This window comes from Sinocyclocheilus rhinocerous, unplaced genomic scaffold (genome assembly GCF_001515625.1).
Source record: "Sinocyclocheilus rhinocerous isolate Xijiao unplaced genomic scaffold, SAMN03320098_v1.1 scaffold36, whole genome shotgun sequence".
NCBI lineage: Eukaryota > Metazoa > Chordata > Actinopteri > Cypriniformes > Cyprinidae > Sinocyclocheilus > Sinocyclocheilus rhinocerous.
In genome coordinates this window covers 2,338,091-2,350,773 of record NW_015664459.1, presented here as the reverse complement: position 1 = coordinate 2,350,773, position 12,683 = coordinate 2,338,091, and the positions used below count along the sequence as shown (strand labels likewise).

The 12,683-nt window shown below is 39.6% G+C and overlaps 2 protein-coding genes across 2 annotated transcripts in view; both read right to left on the bottom strand.

Moving 5' to 3' along the window:
- nqo1 (NAD(P)H dehydrogenase, quinone 1) overlaps positions 1-1,225 on the bottom strand; it is a 10,350-nt gene extending 9,125 nt beyond the window's left edge. The window contains exons 1-2 of the mRNA XM_016540876.1: positions 1,079-1,225; positions 434-607 (exon numbers count right to left, since the gene is read on the bottom strand). The gene's annotated coding sequence lies outside the window, so the exon portion shown is untranslated. The remainder of the gene's footprint in view (positions 1-433; positions 608-1,078) is intronic.
- A 3,929-nt stretch (positions 1,226-5,154) lies between these two features.
- Positions 5,155-6,117, bottom strand: LOC107730113 (uncharacterized). Its single transcript, XM_016540844.1, has one exon. It carries the CDS (start codon positions 6,097-6,099, stop codon positions 5,155-5,157), a length of 945 nt encoding a protein of 314 aa, XP_016396330.1. The 5' UTR covers positions 6,100-6,117.
- Positions 6,118-12,683: the final 6,566 nt, after the last annotated feature.

The window sequence follows — 12,683 nt, the reverse complement described above, 5'->3', positions numbered from 1 at the left end:
ATTCTAACCTGTTTATTGTCAACAATGATTTATCATTTTATGTGTACGAGCGCGTCGTAGCTACAATAGATGTTGAAGGTTTCTATTAAAGCAGAAAGCACAATACATTACAAACTATTTCTAATAATCACTCAAAATAAGCATGCAATTTTTAAATAAATGAAAAGAGAAGACAGTTGAGAATTAGGCTATAATCTGGTTTGAACTGAGCATGCGCAGACTAAGTTGTTTACTTGAGCCATAAAGTTACAGCTTTCATAAACACCCAACAACAAAAATGACAAATGAACGATAACTTTAAGAGAATATCATTAGTATAAATCTGGTAGAAATATACAAATATCGATTTTATGCACATTTCTCAGACATGCGTATAAGCAAACATCGCGAAAAAATACATGCAACTATTAGTCTAAAAACAATGATTACTTACTTTGCATTTATGCAAAACACATCGTATTTAGATTGTGTCACGGTAAAGTTGTGCCTTTGTCTCTGTTGCCAGATTTGTAACTGCAGGGCAGATCGCTTGCGGCCGGTGGTCTCCATGCTGATTGGTCTAAATGCGGATGCTGTGTTGTCATAGTGGGGGGAGACTAGAATAGGACTAAAGAATAAAGTTAAACGTCAACGGTGCTTTTTTACAGTATGATGTGTAACCTAAATATAACCTAAACCTAATCTAACCCTGTCATAAAACCTACAAGGAACATGCTTAATCTCGAAATAATAATAATATAAAAACTACAGAGTTTGTACAATTTTTTATAAAATACACAGAATGTATCAACAGTACACTCAACAGAGTGCTGAAAATATGATATGATATGATATTGATATGAATTTTTTTTCTGTTTGCATGGTTTTTACATCAAAACTCATAGAAGTGGATATTTTACCTATAAGGTGATTAGATATCGGTTTGCTTGCAATACTGTTAGGATTACAGTGGATAGAGGATGCAAGACCACCAAAGCTCATTGTTAATCAGTTTACAACTTTGTCATTCAGACAGCAGACCAACTATTTTGACAGAGATGCAAGAAACATTATATAGAATATAAATGATGGGGCTTACAGTAGTATTTTTGTGGATACCAGCACACATTGGTCAAAGAAAATGAAACGGCAGATCAAGCCCGGCGCCAGGTGGAAGCATGCTCCCTCAAATGAGTTACTGTGCCCTTCCCCTCCCCTCTCTGCTGAACATAAATCAAAAGTGAATGCAAAAAGCCAGCCAGCATGTGCATGTGATTACACGCTTTTGTGATTGTCAGAGATTGCACACTTCCATTCCACTGTATTGCATTCCATTCTGTTGTAGATAATAGACACTCTGGTCCATGCACCAGTGGTAATGCACCAGTTCATTCAGTGAAATAAACCCTAAAGAAGAAGAAGAAGGTGATTAGATTCAGTAATTAGATTTTGGGCTGTTGCCTTGTGAGAACTTGGCAGCGTGGCACTTCTGTTTCTGGTGTGCATCATAACCTATTCAAAATAAGTGGTTTACCATTGGGTTTAGGTTTCCTGAACAACTTCTGTGAAAGCTGAGTCACAACTAATCAGATAAGAGAGACAAGACTGTTCCAAACATACACATCTGTGCTAGTAATACACACAGTGCAGTCACAATGTTGTGAGTTACAGTACAGGAATGTTTAGCTAATGTGGGGTATTGTGAAGAAATAAACCACATCTGCCACGCTGAGCTTGTGGTTACATGAATTATTGATGTAATACATGTTGCAGTATATAATATTAAAATATTTTGAGCTTGTACTAATCTCAAGAGAAGCATTTGTCTACCAGAGTGAGCAGTATAGCTGTAGCGCATTTGAGCTGTTAATGAAGTAGGTGGGCTCTGCTATGACTCAATCAGAGAACTATCAGTCAGCTGTCAACATATCTGACTTCATTCCGGCCTTTGCCAGTCAGTGAAATCATAATGTTTTGGCTTTGACTGAAACTTGGATCACAGCATAACACTGCTACTCCCACCCACTTCGTCCAACTGGGCAGGGCGGGTCTACTCATTTCCAACACCTGGAATCTCCTCCAGGCAATTACATCTTCTTTGAATACCATGTCCACTGTCACTAAACCTGCTAAACTCCATCGTGTTGTCATGTACCTTTCCACCAGGTCAATTGGGCAACACAACCACCTAGACAAATAACATCCACCTAGACAAATCTCAAGCGACTGACTTCCTAACTCTTCCTATCTCATTTGACCTCACAAGACAGCACGCCCCTGCGATACAAAGCAGGCAAAGAATAAGACCTCATGCTAACACTTAACTGCACCACTGATAACCATCTTGTTACTCCACATGTCTCAGACCACTTCTGTTTTCAAATCTCTCACTGCTGCCTTCATGCTCACCACTGACTCCTCCTCTTGTCTCCTTTTGCTGCAACTTCCACTTTCTCTGTCTTGCACATATTTACACTTCTCTTCTCAGTGAAGCAACAGACACTCTGGGCCTGTTTACACTTGGTCACTTCATGCGTTTTCTCTGATTGAACAGGTATCTGATTGGCAGGGTCGAGGAGTAACGGAATACATGTAACAGCGTTACGTAATCAGGATACAGAAATCTAGTAACTGTAATCCGTTACAGTTACATCAACAAACAAAGTATTCAGATTACAGTTACATTTTGTAAAAAGTGGGAATACTATTAGGATTACATTGGTTTCATTTAAAATTAAATAAATGAGTATTTTGATTTAACGCTATATATTTAGCGCTGCATGGTTCCTGGTTCTGTTGACACCTGTTGACTAGCGTTAGCCGCCTGCTGGTGCGTGCGCAAATAACACCCGTCTACGATTATTCTCCTCAAACTGACAGACACTGGCTGCTACAGTAAATTAATTACGATGTTTCCTGCTGTGAAAAACGTTTTCATGTCTGGAAATTTCACAGTTATTTTGTTTTCAAAGAGGATAAAGGAAATAACATAGTTGTACAGCGTAAGCTATGCATGACGACTCTTGCTTTAACAAAGGCTACTCAACCAACTTGAACATTTGCAGGTACGACTAGCATGGAAATCATCATGTTAGCTAAAATTTAGTGTTTGTGAGTGATTTAAAATTCCATGGTGTGCATGAGTGCAGTTGTAAGTTTTCTAGCGAAAAACGAGTCTGAAAATGTAGAAATTACATGAGAGTCCCCACACCCCAGATCAGGCAATGAAATAAAGAAAAATCATAGCATTTCACATGCATTTCGACATGTAGGCTTATTTTAAAATAGACTAATATGTATACGGAGTAGATTTTTAAAGGTGTATAAACTATATTTATTTTTACTTGTACATGTTAAAGTAATAAAAAATAATAATAAAAATAAAACTGTAATACTAAACTGTATAGCCACTAGATGTCTGCATAGCCTTTTATAGAAATATACGGGCTGGAATATCTAGATGGTGAAACAAGACACGATTTTTAATAGTTTCAAATAGTGTTTTAGTTTTTATTAGTTTTAATCTTAAAGTCATAGTTAAGTAAAAGTACTTTTTTTTTTTTTACTTATTTACATATGTAATTTAAAGTAATTCAAAAGTAATCAGATTACATTACTTTTATATTGTGGTACTTGGATTACGTTACTGAATACTTTTTTAATGAAGTAATTTGTAACTGTAACTGAATACATTTTAAAAGTAACCCTCCTGATTTGTTAAAATGGTTCCATTTACACCTGGCCGTATAAATTTGTCAGCAAAACGGATGTAAAGCCGATTTTCACGTCTCATGCTGTATGCAAATTTAATGGAATTCCCGCCAACAAAAGCAGCAGATATGCACTGCATTTTATTCATTGTAAGCCAACTAAGATCAAAGACCGCAATAGGAGAGGCATCAGCACTTGTAAGATAAATGAGTCTCACTACTTTTAATAAAGATGATTGTGTGTTGAGCGTCTGCGACTTTCAGTTTCATTTGGGGCAGTTTGCACATCGTTTGCTAAAGAAACATTCAGCTACCCATCTGCGGCAATGCGTGTTGCATTAGTGGTGCCATACTTGCCCTTACCAAAAAGTAGTAGGCTATACTTCAAGTTTATTTTATTAAGTATACTTAAGTAAAGTTCAAGTATATTTTTAAGTATACTTTATGTAGTAAGTATACAAATATCAGTGTACTAGTAGAATACTTGTAAGTGTACTATTTCAATACTCCTTGGGACTAAATTGGCCCACTTTCTATTATATAAAAGTATACTTTTAAGTATACTTTAAGTATAACAGTTGTAAACTTTGAGTACACTTTAAAAAAAAACTAGTTTACATCAATATTTTTTAGCTTGTACTGCAACTATACTAAAAGTGAACTTATAGGTATACTGATAGTTTACTAATTAAATACTTGTAGTAGCATTTTTAGTACACTTTGAAGTATAGTCTCAGTAAACTACTAGTTTAGTAGTTTTATACTGCAAGTTCTTTAAGTGAACTTTACTTTCATACTTTAAGTATACCACTGAAAAGGAGGATGCGTGAGGAGACTGGCAGATGTTTAGGTAGCTAGCTTGAAGCCAGTGGGGCTGTCGGTAAGAACAGGTCCAGTATAGTCAACCCAGGTATAGGGAAGTTTATTGTACATCACATCCAAGGAGTTTTGTGCATGTAGATGTGCGTGTGGTTTCTATAAAGGGGAACAAATATACAGAGTTTTAGTTTACCATTAACAGTGCTAAATAAGGTACAAGGCAACCACAATGTTCCATCAACTGCACATTAAATAACTAAAGCACATGCCTAAACAGGAACTAGAGCAAGCATAAATAAACACATTTAGGCCAAACTTAAGTCATACAAAATAATATTCAGCATCACACAAAGGCACTTACATGGTCAATTATGCACACGCAGGAAAAACAGAATGGAAGGAGTAAAACTCAGTCCTCTGCACAGTACAACCACATGCAACAAAGCATAGGCTGTGGACACAGGTGCAGCTAATAAAGTCTGTGAGATGGCTCTAATTGGCTTGAGATTGGGTGGGTGGGAGGAGCTTGGGGCTAACAGGGAACTGAACAGGCTAAGGGGGGTGTGGCACTGCTTTGAGGGTGCAGCTTAGGGACACAAAAACTTTACAACAGCCGCCCCCAAATTTGTAGTGCAAATTTGACAATTTACGGAGGATCAGGTAGGGCCGGGAGAGGAACAAGGTGGGCAACGGGCCTTGTGTATGTCCTGTCCTTGACTTGGACATCAGCAACCCTACAACGGCCATCCTTGCTGGGATGGAGGGAGATGACTTTGCCCACTGACCACTGAGATCGGGGAAGTTGAGGATCAAGAACCAAGACGACAGTGCTAGGTTGCAGGTTAGGATTGTCGGTGCGCCACTTCTGTCTGGACTGAAGTGAGGGGAGGTAATTTCTGATGAAATGAGCCCAAAAATGATCAGAAAGGATTTGACTATGACGCCATTGACGGCGACTGTGCAGCTCAGAGTCTGGATATGTTACGAGAGGAAGGGAAGCATCATGCCGCCCCATCAGCAGCAAATTAGGGGTCACAGGGTCAGGATCAGCAATGTCAGATGAGACATAGCCTAAGGGCTTGGAATTTAGAATGCCTTCTATTTCAATCATGACTGTACGTAATACCTCTTCACTTACAGTTTGAGCACCAAGGGTGGTCTCCAGGGCAATTTTGATGGAGCGTATTTCGCGCTCCCAGGTTCCACCAAAGTGGGGCGCGTGTGGAGGATTAAATTGGAAGAAAATCTTCTGCTTGGCCAGAGCTGCTTGAAGGTCAGGGGTTAAGGATTTATAGGATTCCAGTAGCTCTTTATTGCCTCCAATGAAGTTGGTACCTCTGTCAGAGAGCAGCTCAAATGGTTTACCTTTACGAGCAATGAAACGCCGGAGTGCCATCAAGAAGGAATCTGTATTCATGTGACCGAGTAGATCAAGGTGCACGCACCTAGTAGTCAGACATTTAAAAATTATTCCCCACCTCTTCTCAGCTCGTCTGCCAATCTTTACTGTGTAGGGCCCGAAGCAATCCACCCCGGTGGAGTAGAATGGAGGTTTGCAAAGGCGGAGGCGGGCTGGAGGAAGATCTGCCATTCGGGGAATAATAGGATGGGCACGGAACTGCTGGCACTTAGGGCACCTATGCTGATATTTTCGGACCACCTCACGACCCCTCAGAATCCAGCACTTTCTCCTTAATTCAGCAAAAAGCCTTTCTGCCCCAGGATGGTGTAGGTGGTCATCATAATCCTTAACTATAAGTTTTGTGATAGGATGTGCCGGCTCCAGGACAACTGGATGAATGGCATCAGGGAGTAGATCGCTACTCTGACGTAATCTTCCGCCTACCCGAATGAGCCCTGATGCTGGGTCCAACTCTGGGGCAAGGGAGAGTAAACGGCTTGAAGGTAGAAGGGGCTTTTGAATTTGAAGGCAGGCCAAATAATCCCTGAATGAATCCATCTGGGCTCATTTTAGGATTGCAGTCTCTGCATCACAGTAGTTTTCTGCTGATGGAGGATTTTCCGCCCCATGAAGGGAGCTAGCCATGCAGTCAAGGAGGTCTTGGAAGGTGGCAAATTGACTGGGTCAGGGATGGAGGGGTATGGATTGAGGGATACAGCACCACAGAAATTAGGCTTGCGTAGCTCTACAAGGTCATCAGATTGATCGATATTAGGGTTAGTGGGCCACAGTTCAAGGGGTTGAAACAGGAAGGCAGGTCCTTGGTTCCACCTGCAGGGTCTGCCAAGATCAGACAGCAGTTTTCCTCTGGTTAAGTCATCCGCTGGGTTGTTCTGTGAATCCACATAATGCCATTCCTGGCCTTTAGTGAGCTCCTGAATCTCAGCTACCCTGGTTCCGACAAAGACCTTGTAGCGACAAGAATCAGAGAGAAGCCAATGTAGAACAGTCGTAGAGTCAGTCCACAGAGTAGTCTTTCCGATATAGAGGGTGAGCTCTGTTAGGAGGAGACTAGATAGCTGAGCTCCTATGAGAGCTGCACATAATTCAAGTCGTGGAATGGATAGCTGTTTTTTGGGAGCAATGCGGGATCTTGCCATGAGGAAGGACACGTACACCTGCTGATGATCTTCTGTACGCATATAAGCAACTGCACTATAGGACTTCTCTGATGCGTCACAGAAGATGTGAAGGTCATGGGTGGCTGAGGAGGAGTTTATTGACTGAGGTGTGAGGCAGCGAGGCAAAGTGATTGTGGAGAGAGCAGGGAGTTCGCTTTCCCACAAAAGCCAGGCTTCTAGGAGATTATGAGGGAGATCGTACTGGCTAGCAAGCGGTCGTGCCAAAGGGGAGAACTTGCCATTCATACACAGTTGGAGGCGCTTTGCAGTCCAGGTCACGCCAGAGGAATCGCAGGAGAGGTTTATCCTGAGGTAACAGGCGCACCTGGTGAAACATTGATTTAATGTCTCCACTGATTGCAGTTTTATGCTGCCTAAAACGGAGCAGAACTCCAAGTAGGGAAGGCCCAAGCATTGGTCCAGGAAGTAACTGTGAATTTAGACATTGATTTCGGTAGGAGAAGGAACAATCAAACACAATGCAGTCTTTACTGTTGTGATGCACAATGTGGTGGGGTATGTACCAGGATTCAGGGACATCCTTCACTCCAGATGAGGACAACTTGTTGACATATCCAGCATCAATTAGTTTCCGGATCTCTCTGTTATAGGTTTTCGCTTGTTGTGGCTTTTGAAGGAGTCGCCTTTCACAGCTGCGAAGACGGGACATTACTGCCTCCTTGGGGGCCTTCAGAGGGGGCCAGGGTTCTACCCGCAGGAGAGGTGCGGCATATCGGAGGATGCCATCAACAGGTGTTCTGATGGTTTTGGGCTCAAGCTGGTGCATTGCCTCTTGATCCTGTTTCGATCGAACCACTGCTTTCATGCTTCTCTGAGGTAGTGCATCCAGCTGCCACAGCTTCTGTACATTGTGGTCGATGTCATCAGGTGGGCATTTAAAGGAGATATAGTGAAAATGAGTGGAGGAAGAGTTGGTGAGATCCCTTGCAGGACCCTGCAGTGTCCAGCCGAGTCGGGTTTTAATTGCAACAGGGGCTCCAGGAGGGCCCAATTTCACTGGTTGTGTTGGGGTAATCAGGTGTGTTTGATCGGCCCCCAAGAGGAGTATGGGTGTGACTTTATTAAGTTGTTTGAGAGGATGCTCTCTCAAAGCTTCCTCTCAAACTGTGTTTTTTTGTGTTTTTTGGAAATTCTCTACAGAAGATGTAATTATTTTAATACTAATAGCACACTTGAATAAACTTCTTTTTCGTAAGGGTGATTATAACAAATCATATAGCTTATAACACGCTCTCACACATTTATTATTTTAACATTTTGGGAGGAGTAAAATTTATATATGTGCTTTCAACAACCAGCATTTACACTTATCCAGTTTTGTCTGGAATGCGTCTCAGACCACCTCCTGAAGTGGTTTGAGTGATCGGATTTAAATCCATTTCGAAAGCATTTCAGAGGTCATTAACACCTAGTCTTTTCTCGATCAGATAGCTATCTGATCAGAGAAAATGCAGGAAGTGACCAGATGTAGTCCCTCTGTGCTACACATTAACATCCTTCCTGCCAAGCTAGCCTACTACCAAAACAAAATCAGCAACACATCAGACACATAGAGACTATTCATTCTCCTCTATTTATTCCCCCTTCCACCTCCTCCCACTTCTTCTCTGAATGCTGATGACTTCACCAGCTACTTCACTGACAAGGAAGCAACCATCAGCAACCAGTTCTGTACCCACAGCTGACCTCCACCCACACATTCATTTATTCTCTTCCATCCTCGCCTTTACAGAGAATGAGGTCTCCAAAGTTCTCTGTACCAGCTGTCCCTCAACCTGTTCATCAGACCCTGTCCCCTTCCATCTACTGCAAGAGACCTCACAAACATTGCTACCCACTCTCACTTACATCATCAACATATCCATTGCTACTGGAAAATTTCCCACCGTATTTAAGCAGGTTCGGGTAACCCCACTCCTCAAAAAGCCAACACTTAACCCCACAGCAGTTGTAAATTATAGATCAGTCTCTCTTCTGCCTTTTCTGTCTAAAATGCTTGATAGAGTTGTGTTCAATTAGCTGTTTGCTTTTCTTTTACAGAATTACCTACTTGACAACAAGCAGTCCAGCTTCAAAAGCAGACACTCCACGGAGACCACCTTGCTGACCGTTGCTGAAACTCTGAAAAAAGCGAACTGTCTTAGGCATCACAGATATGGTACTTTGGTGGCTTCAGTTCACTAAGTGAAAATAGCATATTTTCTTAGCGATAGACGCTATTTACACTATGTTAAAATAGCAGGATTTTCTGCTATTTATACTACTTATTGCAAATAGTGGCAATTATCTGCACCTCAGTATTGTAGTACATTATAAAACAGTATGCAATAATAACTTAATTATTATTATTAAATTATTAAATGGCTGCCACCATATTGGGACAATAAAACCCTCTCTACACTTACCCTAACCCTACCCGATACTTTATTTTCAACTTTTTGATTATTTTCATTTTCATTGAAAATAAATGCTTTTCTGATGTGATTTGAAATTCGAAAAGGAAGAAAAAAAAGTTCACCAAAAGGCGGATTTGAAACCGGGTTGACTACTGGGGTCGGTCTCGTGACTCGCGTCAAAATGAGTAGGCCTACAACACGTGTTCTACTATCTGCGCCACTGGAGCTGATAGCTAGCGACTTCTGGAGCTGATACTGTCTTTTGTAATGTTGACTAACCGCGTCACACGTTGGTGGGCGGAGTTAGTGTAAATAGCCTCTGCCAACAAGGCGGGCTGTTTGCACTTAGTGTAAATAGACACTCTGTATAAATTAAACAATGAATGAGGAGCAGATGGCAAAACGTGAGGAGGAATAGAAGGTAGATAGTGTAATAACATTTCAACCTAATCATGAGAAATCTCATGAGAAAATTATTTTATGACGATTTTGTTTGAGTTTGTTCGTTTGAGTCCTGTGATTCTGTAAAACAAAAATGTGTGTTTAAAAACAAAAAACAAAACGAAAACATAAGCATGAAGGTCCACTACTAACACACTCTTAAATCTAACCAATAGTGCAGCGTAAAAAAAAAACAAAAAACCAGAACGTACGAAAACATTTAAATAAGATTATATGCATTCATAGAAATTCGCCACCAATTCACCAAAACATAAAATAGCAGGAAGAGAAAGGAAACCATAATCTACAGACCTAGGTTCTGACATGCAGCTCTTAATAGTACATTACACAGAAGAGGGAAACATAACACAGGGAAATATGAATTTTGGAAAAAAAGATGATGCGATGATTATCTGTCTCAAATATTTATAATTAAAGGAATTAATTTCTAAACTTTTTGAAAAGAAATTCAGATGATAAATGTTTATATATATATATATATATATATATAAAACAAAAGCAACAGTTAGATAAGAGGACATAATTTAGCTCACAATTCAACAGACAAATAAAGAAATCCTGATCCACACTTAGGCTACCAGATTGTTAATTCACCTTACTTTGTGTGCCAACTGCCACAAAAAAAATTGAAGACAAAGAAGGACTCTAAGATAAAAAGAATGGATCATTTTACTGACTCTCTCGTTTGACAAAATGAACTAATCTTTGTCTCTTGTGAATGTGCACATATGCAATATCTGATCATATTACAAATTAGGAAATCATTATAATGCATTGTAATGCATTCGCCACATGACAGATGCAATGAACAAATCAAAATGGTGCAAAATCAGTCACTGGGTCAGTACCCTTTCAAAAGGTGCTAATATGTAGCATTTAGGTACTAATATGTACACTTTAGGTATTAATAATTACCAATTGGAGATAAATAAAGTACAAAAGTGTACATTTTGAAAGGGTATCTCCCCAGTGACAGCCACAGTACCTATTTTTCTGAAAGTGTGTACACTGTATCAACATAAAAGCTTAAACAAGTATTTTTTAGGTGCAAGCCAAACAACTACAATTTAGTCAATGTGTACCTTACATTGTCTATTTGCATTTGTCATCCTGAAAAAAAAAAATGTCATTCCTGAAAAGCTCATAGAAGCATGGCCCGAAAGGGCAAAAAACTAGTCACAGTTGGTTGAAGACATGGATGAGAACAAATCAAGAACTGATGCAAATAAGGAAGTGTATAAACAAGAAAATGAGGAGGAAATAATGGACAGGTGGGACTAATCTGATACCATGGGGACAAACTGGATGGGGTTATTCCAGAAAGCAGGTTATGCAACATGCCTGGGTAAGTTTACAGAAAAGTAAACGGATAACTTCAGCCTGAAAAACAAAACCTGAGACATTCAAGGTACAGTATTTTAGTAGCCATAGCAACTTTCTGAACCAGAGTTAGTTTACTACATGTACAGGCTTCTCAGCTTTAGAGGATTTTGGCGCATGCATACCTTTTTGATGATGCTCCAGTGGGTGTAATGGCACAGTTTATGCAAAATAATTTATAATAAAGTTATATAATTTATAAAATAAGTATAAAACACTATTATAAAATACATCAATGTCAATTTTATTTTACCTCACAAACCTTAAAACCAACATGTTCTCATGTAGCACATCCAGGCCTTTATTGAAGTCTTCACAGGTGTTTTGGAACCAACATAATATGAGTATGCAACTTAATAAACCGAGAGTTCAGGGTATATGTGTTAAATTCGCTTTATTTAAATAAGTACACGTAAAGGGCCAGTCACACTACACGTTTCATTCTATTGACTTCCCTTTATATTCATGCCAATGCAGGATATGGGAAAGGCAAGCTCATGCAGAGAAATTTTGTGAATTCGTGAAACTGTGTGACCAATAGAAAATCGATACTCTAATAGCATGTGTCACGTTTATGGTAAGTTTTTGTTTTGTTTTCCCTGTGTTCCTGCCTCCTGTTTCTTTATGCCCATATTTGGTTGTTCCTGTTCCCTGATTGTGTTCTATTTGATTCCAGGTGTGTCTCGTCACTGATAGACTGCAACAGTTGGAGTTAAAAATCATCATATGTGTTCTACTGAAGAAACAGTCACCTACATCTTGGATGCCCTGGGGGTAAGCAGATAAACATCAAATTTCATTTTTGGGTGAACTATCCCTTTAAGGAGTGTTTGGTTCAGAGTTCTTTGTTCGGCGTCTATTGTCATACCCTGTTCTACTTTGACTGCCGTTTTGGAGTTTGTTATTAAAGTCTGTTCAATTGGAAGTGTGTCTCCTCGTTTCCCTCTGACGTACCGTGACAGCATGACTGTTAACTGTAGCTGAAGTAAAAGAAAAAATTTAAAACTGGGGTGTTGCCGAAAAGTAGATTGAATAGATTGAATGTTACATTTTGGATTTATTATTAGTTATGTTGAATTTATGTTTTTAAAAAGTTGCTGCAGGGACATGACATACATTAAAATGTGCTATCAGCATTTCATGTGGTGTGATATGGTGTTAAATAGGTAGCATACTGTATATTGAATATGAAGCTAATTGTAATAGCAGAACACAAACTTCTCCAGTCACAGGCCACTTAAACTAAAGATTATGATATCATTTTACGGACTAAAAATTTTATTTTTTCATTAGTTAAATTCCTTAAAACATCTCTATACAGTATGCAATCATA